The sequence below is a fragment of the Pleurodeles waltl genome, chromosome 4_1, assembly GCF_031143425.1.
Source record: "Pleurodeles waltl isolate 20211129_DDA chromosome 4_1, aPleWal1.hap1.20221129, whole genome shotgun sequence".
In the NCBI taxonomy this organism is placed as follows: Eukaryota; Metazoa; Chordata; class Amphibia; order Caudata; family Salamandridae; genus Pleurodeles; species Pleurodeles waltl.
Window position 1 is genome coordinate 50717079 of NC_090442.1, and position 20840 is coordinate 50737918.

Genomic DNA, 20840 nt, shown 5'->3' on the forward strand with positions numbered 1-20840 from the left:
TAAAGCCTGCCTGTCGCAGGAGCTTCTTAACCACCAAAAAGGATGTTCTGCGGCGCTGTACTGCAAGGGTATAGCCCAGGAATAGAAAAACTCAAGCATTTTAATACATGAGTGGCTCTCCCGTGTATGTTGCTCGAAGTATGGCCTCATTGACCCTATACCTAAGGAGCAGGACTACTACTGGCTGGAGTATTCTGGCAGGGAGTGTTGGCACTCGGTGCGCCCGTTCCATAGATAATGGAGCAATAGATTGTTTGAGCCCACCACCTGTGCCAGCCATATTTTAATAAAGCGGACTGGATCTGCTCCCTCCAGAAGTCCTACAATACGGAGATTATTACGTATGGCGCAACCTTCTGAATCATCCACCCTATTCTCCAGCTCCCTAACATTTGAAGTGAGGGTCTTGACTTGCCCTTATAGATCAGATAGTACCAGGCAAATGTCCTTGAGTTCGCTTTTGGTTTGTGTAAACCGAGCAGATAGTTTCTTTTGATCATCCCTCAGCTACGGCATTGATGTGGTTGCGTATGTTCTGCTGGGTATCGGCAATGGCATGGAAGATCCTGTCCAGCTCTGCGTCAGGGAGGGAGGCCATTGAGCGGCTCTGGCGCTGGCAACTTTGTGCTATCAGTAGTAGGTTGCTCCGGTGGTGGAGGGCCTGGGGCCCCCTTTCCTACCCATGCTGGAGTTTCTTGTGAGCAGTAGCTTGTTGGGCAGCATCGGGATGAACTATGTCCAGGGTTGCACAATCCTTTAGTGCACCCTACCGACCTGCGAGACCCCTTTGTTACCTCTGGGAAGTGGGCGATGGGGTGCCACAAGCAGTCACTGCTGGAGTTGGGACTCAGGTGGGCACATTTCTCTTGATGAATGCAGGGAGTTTTGTTGTGTAAAGTCTAGGTGGTCTTGAACTTGGGCCCACCTCTCCCCTCAGTCAGTGTAATCTAGGACCAAGGGGGGTATGAGCAGCCCAGGGTCTTGTTCAGCAGAGCCAGTGTCTCTAGAGGGTAGGGCGAGGCTAAGGAGTAACAGTCGCTTCAGGCCAGATGAGGGCAGTTGGCTACCCTGGGGGGCGGGGAGGGGTTGGGGCACCACCCACTTGTTTAGTTCTGGTCAGGTGGTCAGGTCCCCACAGTAATAGTATGCCTGGGGGTTGAGCTGGGGTTCTTAGAGGGTGAGGGAGGGTGTGTATTTTGTGTGCACTCTGATGGGCAGACCCCCCCCCCCCACAGGACAGGCTGCTAAATCGGAGTGATGGTGGTTATTGGGAGATTAATGGAGGAGCCTGCATTCACTGCTCACTCTGCGAGCCTCAAGTGTGCTGGGAGTCAGTCAGGTATAATAGCATAAGAAGCGTCATGAGCCACTACAAGACATCAAGAAAAAGCACCACCAGCCGTGGGCCAGGCGCCACTCACCATTGTCTGCCACTGCGTGATCCGCCGTCAGGGCGGTTCCTCGTGGCCTTGGCCCAAGTGATGCAGTGCATCTATGCGTGGTCCAGCAGGAGGAGCAGCTCTCACACTGCTCAGTTTAGGGTGGGGGCGGCCACTTGCATTTCTTTATGCCTCGTCTCCAGCTTTGCCCCAACATAAGCGGGGCACATGGGCCACTTATCCCAGCAACAGCCTGTGGGCCTTGAGGCGGGCTGCGCAGGGCCCGCTGGGTCCCCGGCAGAAGTTTGGCACAGCGAGATCAATGAGGCCGGCGGACAGTTCCTCGGGAGCCTCCCAATGCCTGCAATGTTGTTCCGCCGATGACATGGCCCACAAAGCCTGGGTGGCGGTGACAGCCTCCGGATCCTGGGTCTCGCAGCAAGGCCGTTCTCAAGTGCCATTTTGAGGCTCCAGGGCAATGTCCCACTTTTAATAATTATTATTGCATAATACTTTTTTAATGTTAGGTGGGAATATATTTTTTAATTAATCTTAAAATCATTTTTAAGTTAGTTTAACATATTTAAATTGTTTAAAGATTTAATTGAAAACTATCATAATTGTGTTGCAGCACTTCCTATTTCGTTTTACATTGAAAATAAATATATATAATACGAATTTACATTCATATTTAACATACAAATATTTTTTTCCTATTTATTAAAACGTTTAATATCTTTTTTATTTTTTCTGTATGTATTACTATAGTGAGATCGCCACCCTGAATGAGGTACTGACTGTCAAGTCTACGGGGATTTAAACAGATTTTTCTGTTCTATTAATACATTTCACCAGCAATATACTTCTTGTTTGTAAACAATCTTTTTCCTGGGAAAGAGGTGTGGTCGACGGAACAGCCAACAAAGATCGAAGTCCGCAGTATAAAGGCCTGACAGACAGAGGCCTCTAGCTTAATAATTTAAGAGGCAACAATGATTTTCGACCAGAAATTCAAAACTTGATTTAGGCCTATCCTTCAGAGTATTGTTTGAGGATAAACAGCAGTATTAATGATAAAGAATATCTCGCATATAAAAGAAAATTAGAAAAAAAATCTCTCCCGTTTAAATGTGACGGTTGCCTAAATTTTTATATATTTAACGGACTACAAATCGTTCACTTCCAGTTGTCACCTTTCTGTAAGATGCTCAGTGGAGTGAAGCTGTGAATTCACTCCTGGCGGCTGGAGACGTTGATCCTGCCAGCGGCCGCTAGAGGGTGCCCCTCGCTTGATGATAAAAATAGAAGGATTTCCTTTTCCGGGTTAATGACGGCAGAGACAGCACCAGCACCGGATGCTGACATCACTTCCGGCCTCTTCGCGTGTGTCCAGCCTGCTTTAAAGGTGAACTACCCCCGTCTGAACAGTTATCTTCATCTCCAAACTCTCAAAGAACCCCCGACTCCAGGGGGAGGGAGCCTGGAAATGTCTGCACAGGTTTCTGCTCAGGTAAGAGATTGTCAACACCTTCTGCTGTTTCTAGAAATAGAATCAATAATCCTGGAGCATCCCTGCCAAGTCCTCGTTGTGTGACGTTTCCGTGTTTTCATTGTCATTGTGTGTGACATTTCACTGACTTAGATGTGACACTTTATCACTAGTAGTGCAGTTTTGTCTTGTGGCCATACATCTGCTGTTTCCACTGGGGTGAGCTGTGCCTCCCCTCTCCCCCCCTCCCCCCCCAGGGATGGCCCCTCCCTAACACCCACATTCTTACTCCAGTACAAAGGGGGTTTCACAGTGACTCCTCTACCCGTGGGCCTGCATTGTACTGTCTGAGACTGGCCGAGACTTCTCCTAGGTTGAACTGACGCTTCTTTACTATGTCCAGTCTGTGTCCTGTTGCTGCCCTGGGATTTCCAGGTGTCTGAGATTCTAGGCGCTTGATAAGAATTTGCACGGCTGAGCCAAGTATCACATATGTGATGGCTAAGTCTGGGGCCCTGGGAGATGAGCCTATTTACAAAAAAAAGCTGCTGCTTCAAAATTGTCATGAAATGTCCGGGATCCTACGCTGACACAAAGTGCTCTGAGTGAGGTTCCGGGCCCTAACTGTGTGTGTTTAAATTAAAAAAAAAAAAACCCAAAAAAAAACACTTCACATTGGACCCACTAGGACTAAGGAGCCAGGGTGACAAAAAAGAATGTAGTAAAGACATGGTGAAATGTTTGTGTTTTTGCAACTATCGAACTGTTGGTGAACCGTTACATTTTTTGATCATTCAAACACTGCAGTGTTTGTTTCATGGGGCAGGCGCTGTGCTCGTTTCACACTTTTACTTGACGCTTATCTTTATTACTGAAGTCTGTTGAGGGGAAGGTGCAGCACAAGGGGGCAGTCGCATGGCATTAAAGTACATAGAGAAGGTGCCGCGGCCAGCTCAAGCACTGACAAAAGCAACTGAAGGAATTAAGGCTGGGAGTGAGATCATCATGCTACAAGTTCATGTATTACCAGGGCCCCAGCACAGTTTTTATACATCTATCAAAACCAGAGCAGGACATGTGCTCTGATGAGATTAATTAATTCATCTAGTTTAGCGCTGCCAAGTGCAACATTGCATGACAATCTTGAGTCCATGCGGGGATGCAAGAAAATTGCTAACATTATTTGGTATAACCCAAGAAGCGAGGCAATTGGCAGGGCTGAATAATCCTTGAGGAAATCTCTTCAAGGGTGCAGGGTGAGCTGAGCTCTTCTATCCGAGGACTTTTGGGGGTCTTTCCTTTATGCCAAGGTCGTGTTTTTTGGCATCATTTGTATGGAAGAGGGGATGTGTGCATACTGCACTGCATCTTACTACGCGTTAAGAAGTATGTCTGCACTGCACTGCTTTAATGCACCAAAAAGAAATCTGTCCGCACTGCAATGCGTCTTAGTGCACTATGAGGAATCTGTGTGTACTTCAGTGCATCTTACTGCAGTGTGAGAAATCTGTGGGCGCAGCACTACGTCTTACTGCACTATGAGGTATCTGTGTCACTGCACTGCTGTTTACTACACTGTGTGATGCGTTTACAGAGTAATCTGCACCCTGCACTGCTTTCTCCTACTCTGTGATGGCCATTGTCAGAAGAAGAAATATGTGTCCTCTACACTGCTTTTATACTACAATAAAAGGAGTGTTTACATCACATAGGAAGTCTGTACTGCTTTTCTTTTTACTACTTTACAAGAGTAAATCTGTACATGCTGCACTACTTTTTACAAACATTGAGAAATCTTTCTATCGGGCACTGCTTTTTACTGCACTATGATGGATGTTTTCAGAAGAGATAATCTTTCTTTACTTTTACTACGTTGTGATGGGAGTTTACAGAAAGGGAAATCTGCACAATGTGCTATTTTTTAACTGCACTAAAAGCAGTGTTTACATCTTCAGGAGAAAATCTGTTTTTACAACAAACTTCTTTTTTATACAACCAAGCCGATAGTTAATCTGCCCACTGGGGTTCAGGTACAAAGGTCAGTACCGCACTACTATAAACCAATAAACCAACCATCCACTGCGTCTTGGCCTGGTCATGGGAACGGTAGTCACCATTGTTTCATAGTAGTCACCAATGTTTAATAGGAGTACTGCCTTGGGTGGACCCAAACTACTGCACAGACTCTAAACTCTGCTAACAAAAACAACAGGCTAGCATCAAATAGGTCACTTGCCAGGATATCTGTGACTCGGATCACATGCACAAGATAACTTTCTGTGTCTGCTAGAACAGTAACTAAAGGTACAGTCTATCACATGCCCATAGGTCCAATGACTTTCTACCCTATACACACCCTATGTGTCTGTGCTCATCTCGCAATAAAAGGCCTGTTTTTTTTTTTTTTGTGCGCAGGCCTGGTAAAGCACCAGGTGGAACCTTTAATTATTGTTCGGGTGCACCTCTCTTGGAGCACTGCATACTATTCACACCTTGGAATCTCGTTACTTTTGCAGGTTGTACCGAGGGCTGTCTCCCTGCTAGTGACCTGGACCTAATGTCCTCCACAATCTGTGGGACAGAGGGGTAATAATGGATGATAAGGTGCATGTTTCAAGACGTGATATATCAGACATATCTCACTGCTCTCTTGTGAAGAGACACATTGTTTCCTTGCCGAGTCTTCTCACACTGTTTCAGAATGTATGTTTTTGATATCTGAGTATCCTGTGCAATGACAGAGAAAACATCTCTTTTCCTGTTTCTCTGTTTGCTGAAGAGCATGGTGTTTCTACGCTCTTCGTGAATGCAGAGCTGGGCTTCTTTCATTCCCTCTTTTGTCGCACTGGGTGCGGAGCCTGAGCTCTCTCATCCTGTCTGCTCTCTCCAGGTCTCACGTCTGTTAAACTTGCTGCAGTGCCTGATCTGTCTAGTGCACTCCGTCACATTGGGTACAGAGCATGACCTCTCCAAGTCTCTTCACCCTGTCACACTGCGTGCAGGGCCTGACCCCCCCTTGGCCTCTCTACTGTCACACAGTGCAGAGCTCAGCCTCGCCAGGTCTTTCTTCACTTATATTGGATGTAGAGCCTAGCCTCTCTGAAGAGTGGGATCTAGAACAGTAGCATGAGCGGGGTCCTGACTGCAGGAGTCTTCATTTAAAAAAAAAAATAACATTCAACAACATATGTAATAATATTTCTGCTATTCCTGCATGGCTTCGAAGGCATCCCTCCCTCAAATTCACAATAGCAAACAGCAGTGTTTTGACCACCCTGGTCAGCGCACACACATCAAATGTGTGTGCACTGAGGTCTGTCAAAAACAGGAGTGAGACCCAGAGTGAGTCTGTGTGGTCAGAGGGACACACCAGGTGCATCCTCCATTTGATGGGTGTGATTACTGCCACCTCACCAGGCTGTAGAAGACTGGCAGTGGAGGCTTCTCCTGTTTTTTAAAAGTTCTGCCAGCTTCCTGCACCTGGATCCTTCGCGCCTCTATGTGGGACACAGATCTAGTCTGATCGTTAATTGTGTGTGTCGGGGATGCACCTGATTTATTTAGAACTTTATATAACATGAACTAGGTTGATGAGGATTTCAAGTATCAAAGTGCTTTATAATAAATATGTTAAATATGATCAATATTTATCCTAAAGGGTATATGGTCTGAAGTGTCAACAAACTGAACAGTCCACCCCCTGTCACGTGGCTGTAGAGATTTGATCTCTCCTCTTTTGCGCTTGGTGCAGTACTTCGTATTTCTTATTATACTAGATGCAAAGACTGGTCTTTATAGGCCTTTCTTTAGAGAGCAGAGCCTGGCCACTCCAGGTCTCTTTCATATGGTGCGAAACATCAAAAGTGAGGTCAGAGTTTGGTTTCTCCGTTGTAAGAAAGACTATAGTTGAATAGATGGGCAAAATGTAGGCTGAACAGTCATCGTCATTTGTAATATAGCCAAAGTAAAAAGACTGTCAACTAGTAAGATACATTATTTTATTTTTCCAGTATCCTTCTTTCCTTTGCTCCTAATGAGACTCTCCAAACTCCCCCCTGTCTACTTAATCGCATTTGTCAGAAGGACCCCGGCTGGACCAGTCTGTGGAAATAACAGTAGTGAAGCACTGCTGTGAACTGGCCAATTAACTAACCACCTCCTCCCCTGTCACATGGCTGCAGAGATTTGGTTTCTTCTCTGTCACACTGGGTGTAGTGCCTGGAATCTCTCATCGCCCTGGATTAAAAGACTGGTCTTTCAAGGCTTCTCTTAATTGACACTGGGTGCAGAGCCTGACCTTTCCATTGTCACACTCTGCATGGACCCTGTTCTTTTCACCAGATGTAGAGCGAGTCTCCTTCCTCTGACACTACGTGCACTGTCTGCTCTCTTGGGGGCCTTTCCCCTCTAATAGTGGGTGTAGAGCATGGCATGTCTGTGTCTGTCTTTATTATACTGGGTGCATAGCCTGGTCTATCCCTTGTAATATGGGCACAAAGCCTGGTCTGTCCTCGGTCCCACTTACTAAAGAGTCTCTCCTCATTGGGTGTCCTAATCATGCACTAAGTGCAGAGTTTCTGTCCTGTCTCTGACATACTTCATGGCCTCTCATTTGTTACACAGGGTTTAGAAACTGGCCTTTCCCATATGCCATTGAGTGAAAAACCCAGACTCTCCACTGTCACATTTGGTGCAGGACTTGTTGTCCCTGGGTGTCTGCCCTGTCGCACTGAGTTCAAAGCTTGGCATCTCCCCTGTCACACTGGGTTCAAAGTCTCATATCTCTGGGTCTATTGTCACATTTAATGTCTGTTTATGGCTTCAACTTCTCCTTGTGCTGATTTGTCTCCATAATCATGTATGGCCCCCAATATGAGTGACAGAATTCCACCCGGAGCAGCAACTCTGGGTGGAATCCTGCAACTTTTGCCATTTTCAGTTCTGTGTGTTCCATTGTCTTCATGTCTAGAATCACAGCATCTGCAAATTCTGACCCACTAATTACAAGTTCAAAAACTCCAGACTCGGGCATTCCAGGCCAAGAGAGGATGGGTCCAGTTTCACTGAGTGCAGTTGCATTTGGCAAGGGTTGAGAGCAGAAACACAACCAGTCCCCTGCCCATCCTTTGAAATACTATGAAGGGCATACAGTGCTGTCTCAGCTAGGACCCTGACCCATGGCCCAGCAGCAAGACTATATATAAGGACGCACCAGGACAAAGGAAGATTCAGAGCCACTGGCAGTGCCTGGGGCTGAGTGACAGCCACACCCTCCCACCATTGGCACAAACATAATCATGCACCAATAACAGTGTCCTGGGCCGGGGACACCTCGGTCCTGACACTATGATGCAGTGCTGAGGCCTAAACCCACGCACATCCCCTAGCCCTTTCCTCTCTTGCAACCACCTAAGGATAGCACAGTCACAAGCAGAATCAAGGGGGAGGATGAGAGGAGCAGGCTGTCTGAAGGGCACCCTCCCTTAAGAATTCTGTAGTAATGAAGACAGCCCTGCAGACTTTAAATGGCCTGTAGTCTGAGAAAATGTTGTGAAGGTGAATCATTCTGAACTACCCTAAGTATGACTATTTAAAAGGACGCAAAGCCTCATCCACCTGGATAGCATTCTTCATCATGGGGTTGATTCTCAACTCCATTACTCCATTGATTATCATCTGTGTCCTAGCATTTTTGTTTTGAACTTAACCACATGAAACCCAAAACAAGTTATTCTGGAGTTACCTCTAGGCAATTTTAATTCCTTCCTTGTGGATCCCATTATCCACATATAGTAAACTACGTGCTCACGTAAATCCCACAAAGATTTCCATCAAGAGCTCATAGTCAAGTATGCCCATCCTCACTACAAGTAATGAAATCTGGATGAAAACAGGTTCTTGAAATTACTTTCCACTCTTTCCCTTGCCACTAACGCAAGGGAAAGAGTGTCCTCTGAGTTGGAGTATTCCATTTGGACCTCTTACTTTTCAGATAAGGAAGATCCAGCTGCCATCTACTCCCATTCCAAACTGACTCAGCATGTGAAAAAAAAAAAAGAGGGCATGAGTGGAAGAGGAGAGATGAGATGGACAAGAACAAACAGGAAGAGGATGGGAGAGGGAGATTAAAAATAGGAGATGGACTATTTTCCCTGCCCACCAGGAAACCAAAGAAAGCAAGAGAGTTGAAGACATGAGCAGGACTCTGCATACAAGTACCATGGACAGGAGGAGAACGAGATTGAAATCCATGGCGCTGCCAGTCGCCACGTCAACCGTAGTGAGGGACAGGACAGACAGATAAAAGTGTAACTGATGGAATTCTCGAGGGTAGAGTGGCAGAGACTGAGAGCACTGTTGCCCAGGTTCGACCTGTGGTGGCGGAAGCCTGCGCCCACTTCTGGGCACTGGAGTGAGAGGTGGCCGGGCTTGCAGATAAACTGAATTACTTTGAAGATCATGCCTGATGCAATAATGTCAGTGTGGTGGGGTTGCCAGAGAATCCGGAGTGGCCCAGTGCTTAACTTTTACCTGGAGGATTGGCTGGCTAAAGTGGTTTTGCAAGGTAAAACCTCACAGTGGTTTGTGGTGGAGAGGTCTAATAGGGTCCCAGGTTGGCGGCTTCCTCCCAAGGTCCCAATGCGAGCCATGGTGGTCAGGTTGTTGAACGGTTGATACAGAGACAGCATACTGTATGCTGCGTGGACGCATTGACTGTGGAAGGTGCACAGGTGAATATTTACTCTGATTACATGGCGGCTGCTCAACTTCAAAGATCATCCTTTTGGGCCATCAAACAATACCTCTGCAAGCTGGACATTAAGTACTTCCTCCTCTTCCTGCAAAGCTTAGAGTGATGGATCTGGATGAGACTTTTTTACAGAGGCCGTTTGGTTCCGGTTGTAAAGGCTTGTGTACCAACCGCTGCAGGAGGAGGAGTGCCTTCAGGTCCTGAGATGGCAGGAGTGAAAACAAAGACGAAAGACAAAACAGAGGGGGGCGTTGGCCAATCTAACTAAGCGCCCAAAAGGACAGGGCATGGGTTGTGCTATACTTGCAGCAGCAGACCTCTCTGAAAACCACTTACAAGTGGGATGCCTTGGTGGTAGAGTGGGTTGGATCAGCATTCTCATAGAACCTGGTCTGGTCCCAGATGATGCAGTTGCACCCCTCTCCCCTACAAATGCCCCCAGCCCTCCCCTGCCCACTCCCCTGGGGTCACACCAGTGACAATGGACGAGATTGTGTGACTGGTTTGTTAAAGTCTGTGGGATCCTGGAAGGGGTTATGATGAGGGCTCAAGGAGAAAATGGGGATTTCATGGCGCGGTGGCTACAGGTGGAGGACAGTGATTGATGCTTTATAAGACTGGGTTTCTTGTGGGGCCTGGCTGCTCACTCTTCTGCCTGCACTGTAGTATGGGGACTAGTGTTGCTTATGTTGTTGCTCCATATTTCAGAGTGTGTTAGGCGACAGATGTACCATGTGTTGGGGTGGCGGCCAGTTTTATGACCACAGCATGGTAAGGTAAGAAGGGCTGTGAGTTGAGTTTTTATTGTCATTTACATGTTTCTATGTTTGCAGCCAAAGGGGAGCAGTGAGTCTTGGGATTGTATGCCCTCCTACCTGGTATTCAGGTCCTCCCGGGAGGCAGACTTATCCATGAAGTTGCATGTCCTTAGGTAACTATCATGGAGTGTGAACAGTAGGGTAGCAAGATTAAAAGGGGGCTAGTGGCGAAGGCACTTACCCCCACGGCGCAGATGTGCTATTCCTCCAAGAAACACATCTAAAGAAGTCTAATTGTGTCCCCCTGGAACGGGGTTGTTACATAATGGCACGTCACTCGAGTTTTACTACAGGATTAAGAAGGATAGCCATATTGGTGGGAAAGTCCCTCCTCCCAGGTGACAGACGAGACTGAATGACAGTGGATGCTATATGATGGTCATGGGCACTTGAGAGGGGGAACCCCAGAGCACTGAATAATATGTATGCCCCACCCCCAGACTGCAAGCAGACTCCCTGCAGCTTTGGGCCAACTACTTTGGGACCTCCAACAGATGCTGACTATCATTGGAGGGGACTTCAATATGGTGATGGATCCACAATTGGATAGTTCCCACCCTTCAAAGTCCTATAACCCTCAAGCGGGAAAGCTGAGGGATTCTGTGGAGTTGGGAGACATTTGGCGGTCTTGCATGGAGTGGACAGGGGTCATTCTTATTACTCAGGGGTTCATAATACTTATTTGCACCTGGACTACTTCTTCACTCCTTTGCTGACCCTACCTAGGTTTATGGAAGTGGAGTTTCAAGCACATGCAATTAAGGATCACTCCACATTGAATCTTACCATGGTGACAACTAAATCAAAAGGTAGGATGGAATGGTGGTGTGGCACATGGTGAACGAGGAAGTAGTAGACCACCTAGGCAAAGCCACAGAGCTTTATTTCAAGGAAAATCCGGCATCTGAGACAGTCGTGCTGGTCATTTGGGAGGCTTATAAGGCCACTCTTCGGGTAGTCATCATCACAGACGAGGTAGGAGGAAAGAGAGAGCGGGCTTGTCGCAGATTAGATTTGAAACAGGAAATTATATGCCTGGAGGCAGATTACCATTTGGCATCATCTGGTAGTAAATGGGTGGGCATCCTGACCAAAATGGAGGATACCATACCTTGGTCACAGACAAGGTTAAATGGATGCACATTGTCCAGCAGAAACGCACCTATCAGATGGGTGATAAGGTGGGGAAACGTTTGGCTTTGCTAAGTGAGGGTGACTGAGAGCGGACTCACATTGGGGGCACTCTCGCATCGGATGGGGTGCTGGTGACTGGCATTGAGGACAGTGCGGACACAAGGGCCAATTTAATTGGGGATTTCTGTGAGGGAAATTGTGAGGTCTCTTGGTCAGAAGTGGTACAATTTGCACAGGAATGACCTTGTAGGATGCTGGGTAAGGCTGCGGCTATAGAATTACAGCCTGACCTTACTCAGGAGGAACCTCTCCTTGCACTAATGCAGCTACAAGCCGAACTGCCTTCCAGCGGAGTTAAATGTATTGCAGGGAGTGTTGCCTTTACACAAGATGTATCTCGCAGTGTACAGAGTTGGGGAACTGCCAAGACACCTCTGCACAGCTACTATAGTTCTGATCCTCAAAGCAGGTAAGCCCCAGGAGTGGTGGGACTCATATGAACCCATCTCACTACTGAACGCAGATGGCAAGTTGTTGGCTAAAGCACCAGCAAACAGACTGAGTGGACAGATTTCAGACTTGATTCACCCATACCAAAATGGGTTCATCCCTCATTGGTCAAACAAATTGAATTTATGCCACTTGTATAATGGGGGTGGATTCTTCCAGGACGTGGATGCCATGCTTCAGTCATTCCTCTGGAGGGGCAATCTGGCACAGATTGTGGTATCTACATTGTGCAGGTCAGTTTTAGAGGGGGGGTGGGGTTTATGCTTGCTGATATTGGAATAACTACAAGGCTACACAGGTGCAGGTCATCAGTGAATGGGCATACACCACACTGGCCGACTCAGCATTCTGAAGCGACCATAAGAGATGCACTTACACATTGCTGCATGCTCCATTTGGAGCCGGCATCGATGTTCAGGCCCTGCATCCAGCTCGGCCGGCTGGCTGAAACACTGTTTCTACCCGCTGGCCCAGCTGGAAGTTTGTAATGTGGCTGGTGTGGGGTTCTGTGCGCTAGCGTCTTCTGTTGACCATCAGCGCTGACCTCTGTGGGTTTCCCCGCCGAGATCGTAATGAGGGCCCAAATGACTGATATTGTTCGGTTTGCCTTTTCTGTGCACACAATGTAAAGTTGGTTCCTTACAATGAATCCCTCATTCGGATTTACAAAAAAGCCCTGTAAGGAGCTTCAACTTAAAATGCAACAGGATCCAAACTTTATCTACTTTAGGAAGAGCTAAAGAGTCTCTTGTTTAGGAAACTTGTCAGGTCCAGAACAAGATCCTGTAAGCTGCACTAATTTTAGGAATACGGATATTATGGCGAGAGAAAACCAAGCTCAACTTGCGATAATGCTCCAATCTCCAGGTTAGAAGAAACCATCAGTGCTTGAACCAACCCCACGAATATTGTGGAAAGTGGCAAAGATAACTCAAACAGCAAGGTAAAGTCAGGAGTTGGAATTGCAGCTGATCCAGTGTGAATAGGACAGTATTGTCAAGAAGAGTGTGAATGGAGTTACCTTTTTGTGCTTCCTGGAGAGTTACCCTTGTTATACCTGGTGAGTTACCCATGTTATGTACTTTCTGAAGAGTTAATTATGTTGTACACTTCCTGAAACTGATGTAACAGCTGCACACCCTGATCCATCTCTTTTTCCACAACCTGTTCTTGTTTAGATGACAATCTTGACCATATGCATCTTCCTAAAGCTTTCACTGTAGTAAATAGGTGCTGTGTGAGCACCCTTTGTTTTTTTTTTTTCACTAAGTTACTCTATGAACACTGGTAAATTACCTGTTTTTTCTTAAGTAAGATGTGACACGTGCAACAGACTTTTTAGTTAAATATGTTTATATGATGAAATATATCCCTTGGTAACTTTCATAGATGGTAAAGAAGAGATATCTTTTACAACCAGTTAAATATTGTGTATTCACATTCTCTTACATTTCCGTTTAGTGATTTTTTAAAATCTCTTTACATCCAACAGGAAACAAGTTTTGAATGCACAAAATGATTATGAATAATGACAATAAATCTGCAAAGAATGGTGAGGAAAAAATGAGCTCCAGTCGCCAGGATAACATCGGTGCAGTCTGAGACAGAGGAACCTGAACACAAACTGACAGATTCAGGACGAAGCAGTTAAGAGCAATTCAGTGAATGTAAGAGTCCGAGCTGCGCACCTCCACACCACAAGATGAAGAAATGACCTCTATAAAATTGAGGGGACAACACTGACAAAACACCTCCTGTATAAACATTTCCAATACCAGCTTCCATCATGACGTCAGTATGATACTCCTAGAGCAGTGCTCTAATTTGTAAAATGAAAACGACCCACCATTCAGTGCTGTAGGTGTATTGTAAAAGGTGTATTGTAAACTTTTTGGTGAAACCACCTGAACCAGAGAAAGGTACAACGGAGTGAAGCTTGATAACTGAAAGAAAGAGGAGTGATGCTGTCTAAAATACAGAGTACTGTCCTAATTTGCCATAACCAGTAGGAAGACAAATCTTTACCCACAAGCATGCAGACCACTAGCCAAGCAAAAGACAAACTCAGCCACAAAGAAGCCTTACTCAAATTAAGAATGTGGCAGTTATTTAGTCAGTTTTATATTTTATTGTGAAATCAGAAATCAAGCGTCCAAAATAACATACACATACAGGGAATTTGAGAATAAACCACTTGTGTTATCAACCATGTTGTCCCTTCAGGAAACACAGCCATGGGATGTAGACAAATATATACCAGACCCAGAGACACTAATCAAGAAAGAAAAATCATATACATACAGCAACAGCTTTAGTTTGTCATCACTCTTTAGGCACCATCATCAAACACACACAGGCGAGATAACATCCAGTTGCCAAGAATGTGTGAAGAACTTTAATCAGTTAGAACTCCTAAAAGAACATCAGCGAACACAAACACACATAGAGGAAAAAACGTACCATTGCAATGAATGTGTGAAGAGCTTCAGTCAGTTATCAAACCTCCAAAGACATCAGCGAACACACACAAAGGAAAAACCATACCATTGTAATGAATGTGTGAAGAGCTTCAGTCAGTTATCAAACCTCCAAAGACATCAGAGAACACACACAGAGGAAAAACCATACCATTGCAATGAATGTGTGAAGAGCTTCAGTCAATTATCAAACCTCCAAAGACATCAGAGAACACACACAGAGGAAAAACCATACCATTGCAATGAATGTGTGAAGAGCTTCAGTCAATTATCAAACCTCCAAAGACATCAGCAAACACACACAGGGGAAAGGCCATACCATTGCAGTGAATGCGTGAAGAGCTTCTGTCAATTATCAGACCTCCAAGTACATCAGCGAACACACACTGGGGAAAAACCATACCATTGTAATGAATGTGTGAAGAGCTTCAGCCAATTATCACACCTCAAAACACATCAGCGAACACATACTGGGGAAAAACCATACCATTGTAATGAATGTGTGAAGAGCTTCAGTCAATTATCACACCTCCAAGGACATCAGATAACACACACGGAGGAAAAACCATACCATTGCAGTGAATGTGTGAAAAGCTTCAGTCGGTTATCAGGCCTCAAAGTACATCAGCGAACCCACACTGGGGAAAAACCATACCACTGCAACAAATGTGTGAAGCGCTTCAGTCAGTTACCACAACTCCAAATACATCAGCGAACACACACAGGGGAACGACCATACTATTGCAGTGAATGTGTGAAAAGCTTCAGTCTTTTATCAACCCTACGAAGACATCAACGAACACACACAGGGGAGAAACCCTACCATTGTAGTGGATGTGTGAAGAGCTTCACTCGGTTAGCACACCTCCAAAGACATCAGCGATCACATACTGGGTAAAAACCATACCATTGCCATGAATGTAGACGTACCTTTAGTGACCCTTCAACATTAAGTAATCATCAGCAGACACACTTGTAGAGAAGCCATTCAAGTGCACTGAATGTGTGAAGAGCTTTTGTTGATTATCAATCCTACGAAGACACACACAGCTATACAGGGAGAAATGTGGATGTAGTTGTGGAAGGGATTTTCAGCTAATTTTAGGGATTAGTGATACAACCTACAAACACAACACACTTGAATAATCTCAAGAAGCACAGACTGGAGAATATTTATAGCTGATTGTGGTGTTTGGTCATTTTGTTCAACATGGATAGTTCAGTGACCGCTGCCAAAGAACAAAGTTCAAAGGCAGGGAGTCCGGCACAGGTGGCCTTAGAGGGTCCAGCCTCGATTGCATAGCTGCTGTACAAAGGTAGCCTGGAACAGATGGCATTAGAAGGTCTAGCCTTGACAGCGCGACTGCTATCAGCAGGGAGTTTGGCATAGGTGGCATTGAGGGATCCAACCTCAAAAGTGTAACTGCTGCTGTAGGGAGTCGGGCACAGGTGGCATTAGTAGGGCCCAGTCTCCATAGATGACTCACTGCTGTCAGCATTGTGTCTGGCACAGGTGGCATTAGAGGGTTCCAGTCTCCATACGGGACTCACTGCTGTCAGCAGAGAGTCCGGCACGGATGTCAGTACAGGGTCTAGCCTCGATAGTGCGACTGCTACCAGCAGGGAATCTGGCACAGTTTGCATTGGAGGGGTCCAATCTCGATAGTGTGAGTGTTGTCAGCAGGGAGTCTGGCACAGGTGTCATTAGAGGGTCCAGCCTCAGTTACATAATTGCCGTCAGCAGGTAGTCTGGCACAGGTGTACTTAGAGGGTCTAACCTCAATAGCGTGACTGCTGTCCGCAGGCAGTCTGGCACAGGTGGCATTAGAGGCATCCAGCCTTGAAAGTGTGCCTGCTATCATCAGGAAGTCGGGCAGAAGTGTAATGAGAGGGTCCAGCCTAGATAGCTTAACTGCTGTCAGCAGGGAGTCGGGCAGAGGTGACATTAGAGGGCTCCATGTGCGACTCCCTGCTGTCAGCAGGTAATCTGGCCCAGGTGACATTCGAGGCTCTAGTCTGTCAGCAGAGAGCCTGGCACAGCTAGCATTAGAGGAGAGGGTCCAGCCTCAATAGCGTGACTGCTGTCAACAGGGTGTGTGGTGCAGAGAGCATTAGAGGGTCCAGCCTCAATAGCGTGATTGCTCTCAGAAGAGCTTCCCTTTGCATGTCTCCAGGAATGAAAAGAGGCTCTGTGATTGAGATGGTTCTCACTCTCCTACTGTGATGATGGAGGCAGAAGTGCCTCTAGTAATGCTCAGATCTGGGCTTTACTCCTGTTTGTGGAATTCTGTTCAGTCACTTTTACCCAATCCATATTTTATTTATTTAAGTAAGCTAAAAATGAATCTGGGCCTGGCACTCCTCTTTTTAATAATCCATAAAAAATGCCATAGAATTTTGAGTACTTGAAATCATTGTGTTACACAAGGAATTTAAACATATATATTTGTAAAGTGATTTTATCATTTAATTTTGTATTGGTTCTTACATAGCACTACTTTTTCTATTGTGTATTAGAGTGTGTTGCATCTATAATACAGAGAATCTGTAGTGGATATTGAATTAGAGAGCCCAGTACAAAGAGTTTCTCATAAATGTACATGCACCATGGAAGGCTGAAGAGTGAACAGTTATAATGTTATGTTTATTCATGGGTTGGATTTTTGTCTAAACACTCCTGGAAATATATCCAGAGTGTTAGTCTACATATGTCTCGAACTAACAGTGTTCTAAGCTATTTTTCATAATATGAGATGCAGCCCCCCAATAATCCCCTGTAAGAATACACAACAATAAAATTATAGCAAAAGCAATCCATGGATCCTTTCCACTTGATTACAGCGTATGACCTGCTTGAGCTCTTGTCATATATAACTTGTAAAAGATAACTCTAAGGGTTCCTCTGGGGGCTAAAAAATCCATAGCTCTATGGAAGCTTAACTTTAAATTGATAAGTAACTATCTTGGAATTGAAAGTCCTCCTGTATTGTGGCATGGTATAGGCAAGTAAGTAATGTTTACTGGTGTTTACTTTTGTTACATGACGGATCCTGCTGATATTCCAGCCCAAGTATTCAGCAAATGTGTTTGAAAAACATTGTTGACACTGAGTGTAAGTGATTGGTAGAGCGATACACATATTTCACAGTTTATTCGGCTGAAGGAATTGTGTTAAAGTGCCCGTCTTTCATGTGCATATTCAATCCAGTACCTCCTAAGGTAGGGAACTGCGTGTTAACATTACTGTGATTGAATATGATTATTAGAGTGAGGCTGAGTCATTTGATAATTTTAGTTAACCAAAATATTGACATAAAAATTTTGATATAAAAATAAACGAATTCGTTTTTGTGTATCAGGAAACCAAAGAACCTCAAAATCTATGTATTTTTGTGGCACTGATTCTCTGGGAAACAGCTGCTTGACTATGTGTTTATTAATCTGCTGTGAGATACAGATGCATCAGTCACTACGTTAGGACTTCATCCTAAAGTCTGGAACAAGGCCATTTTCAGAACTTGGAAATGAAACTGTTACTTGCTGTTAAGTGCTAGAATGAGCACAGCACATCTAGGGAGTGGGGGAAGGGCCTGTGCATCTTGGCATGTTTGTTGTTGAAGGACTAGGCTGAGAGCACTGGGAATGCTTGACTAATTCAAATAGTTGGTTGAGTGAGACATCTGTCCCTAGTGTTCACTTCAGATGTGCAGAATAAGAAGATACACACAGATGCTGTGACACCTAGTTGCTCTGACACCAAGATGATAGATAAGGTGAGAACAGAGTTCAAATTTGCCACCAGTCATATGCTTAGCTGCAGTTGTCAATGTATTGGTGTGCCTAAAATGAAAATAACAGTAATGGTTAAACAATAGTTTGTATAAAAAAAGCTAATGTGAGAAGCTATAAATATGAAATAACGTTTCTCCTGACACCAGATGACCCAAATGTTCTGTTGTAATTGGCCAAAAGTATGGAAAAAAACTGAAACTAGAGGGTAATTGTCTAACTTTGTGACTTTTAGATCAAAAAGTGACTTTATTTAACAATTCATGTCACAAATAAAGTGGAGAATGCTTCTGTTACATATGCCTGATGTGTGTATCTTTGAATATTAAATCAAGTATATAATCATTTTTAGACGTGATATCTCTTATAGTTTTTGATTCAGCAGTTGCTTGGTGTATTCTTCTGTACTATTGCTGTATTAGTTTAAAGACATACATTAATTCTAAAATAAATCGCTATTGACTCTTTAACTCACATTCTGTCAGCTCATCTGTGATGTTCTTATTTATGAGTGGATTGGATGTGTTACTGTTAGAAATGTGGTCTCCAGTTGGCAGAGGTATGCCCCCTGTTCAAGTAGGGACCACAATCCTAGTCAGGGTAAGTCGCACACAAACTTAATTATCCTGTGCTCACCTTCTGGTAGCTTGGCACAGAGCAGGTAGGTTTAACTTAAAAGGCAATGTGTAAAGTATCTGTGCAATAACTCATACAGGAACACCAATTTAGAAAAATAGATAATCTTTATCTGAATAAAATAAGATCTAAGCGGTTAAGATGCAATAAGCACAAGTTGAGATATCACTTTTTAAAGTTTTTAAAGAATCTCAGTTTTTAAGGGACAGTGGTTGTATCCTTGTACCACACAGTACCTGGGATGCGTCGAAAATAAGGATGGACTGGGACTGCAGAGGAGGAGATGCATTGAAAAATAGGGTGTTGCGTCTGACTTTCCGGCACAGCACAGACAAGATGCAAGGTCATGCGTTGTTTCTTTCCACGCTAAATGGTGTTGCGTTGAGTTTCAGGAGCACAGCCTTCGTTCCTCACCGTGTTGCAGGGATATTTTGATGCCCAGGGATGATGCATGAAAATCCTTGACGTGCTGGTAGTAAAGATCAGGTGCTGCCTCGATCTGGTTGGCGATGCAGTGATTTTTCAGCTGCGAGGCAGGGGCTGTAGCAGATTTCCAGCCACAAGGCCAGTGCTGCATCATTCCGGTCGGTGGTGCTGTGATTTTTCCAGCTGCAATGTAGGTGCTATGTTGATTTCTGCAGGTGTTGTGCTGGTTTTCTGATGCTCAAGGATTTTCTGGAAGAGGTGAAGTTTTTGTTGGCCCTGAGACTTTAGAAACAGGAGGCAAGCTCAAATCAAGCCTTTGGAGAGCACTTTAGGAGGAAGGCAGAGTCCTTCCAGCAGAGTCAGGTGCAGCCAGGCAACAAGCAGGAAAGCGGTCCTTCAGCAAAGCAGTCCAGATGAGTGCTTTGGGCAGCCAGGCAGTCCCTCTGACAGAGTCCAGGTGTAGGTCCAGAAGTGTTTGATTTGGTAGGGTCAGAGATCCAGTAAATATACCCAAAAATACCTTTGAAGTGGGGGAAACTTCAAATAGTGGATTTGAAGTGCACAAGGTCCCCTTTCAACTCAGCCCTTACTGCCAGGATCCATGGGGGGTTATCAGTCCTTTGTGTGGGGTCAGGCCACTGACCTTTGAATTGTAAGTGAGAATCCTTCCACCCTTCCTACCCAGGAAGACACATTCAGTATACAAATGAATGCAGATGTGGCTGAGTGTCCTGTGTTTATGGCTGTCTGGGTGGAATGCATAAGGGGAGCTGTCAACCAGCCCAGATGTGGATTGGAGACAGGCTATCAGGCACAAAAGGCAGTAAGTGCAGAGAAATGCCCACTTTCTAAAAGTGGCATTTCTAAAATAGTAAAGTTAAATCCAACGTCAAAAGTAAGTAGGATTTTTGATTACCATTCTGACCATACAAACATGACACAGCCACTCCTTTCAGATCAGAATTTACCACTTAAAAGTATAAAAGGGCATTTTCAATGCTGGCTCATAAGAAGAGTAGGCCTTGCAGTAGTGAAAAACGACTTTTTGAGCTTTTCACTACCAGGACATGTAAAACACATGAGTACATGTCCTGTGGTTTAGGTACATAGCACTCTGCTCTATGGGTTACCTGGGCCTACCTCAAGGGGTGACGTGTATGTAGAAAAAGGGGAGTTTAAGGCTTGGCAAGTAGTTTTAAATGCCAAATCGAAGTGGCAGTGAAACTGCACTTATAAGCCTTGCACATTGTAGGCCTGAGTCATGGTTAAGGGGCTACTTATGTGCGTGGCACAATCAGTGCTGCAGGCCCACTTGTAGCATTTTATTTAAAGGCCATGGGCACATCTAGTGCACTTTACTATGGACTTATAGGTAAATTAAATATGACAATTGGGTATAAGCCAATGTTACCATGTTTTAGGGAGAAAGGA

The 20840-nt window shown here is 45.0% G+C and overlaps 1 protein-coding gene across 1 annotated transcript; it reads left to right on the plus strand.

Moving 5' to 3' along the window:
- The first annotated feature begins 2715 nt into the window (after positions 1-2715).
- LOC138287380 (zinc finger protein 436-like) lies at positions 2716-18647 on the plus strand. Its single transcript, XM_069227766.1, has 2 exons — positions 2716-2889; positions 13574-18647. The coding sequence occupies exon 2, from the start codon at positions 14290-14292 to the stop codon at positions 15454-15456; it is 1167 nt and encodes a 388-aa protein (XP_069083867.1). The 5' UTR covers positions 2716-2889; positions 13574-14289; the 3' UTR covers positions 15457-18647.
- Positions 18648-20840: the final 2193 nt, after the last annotated feature.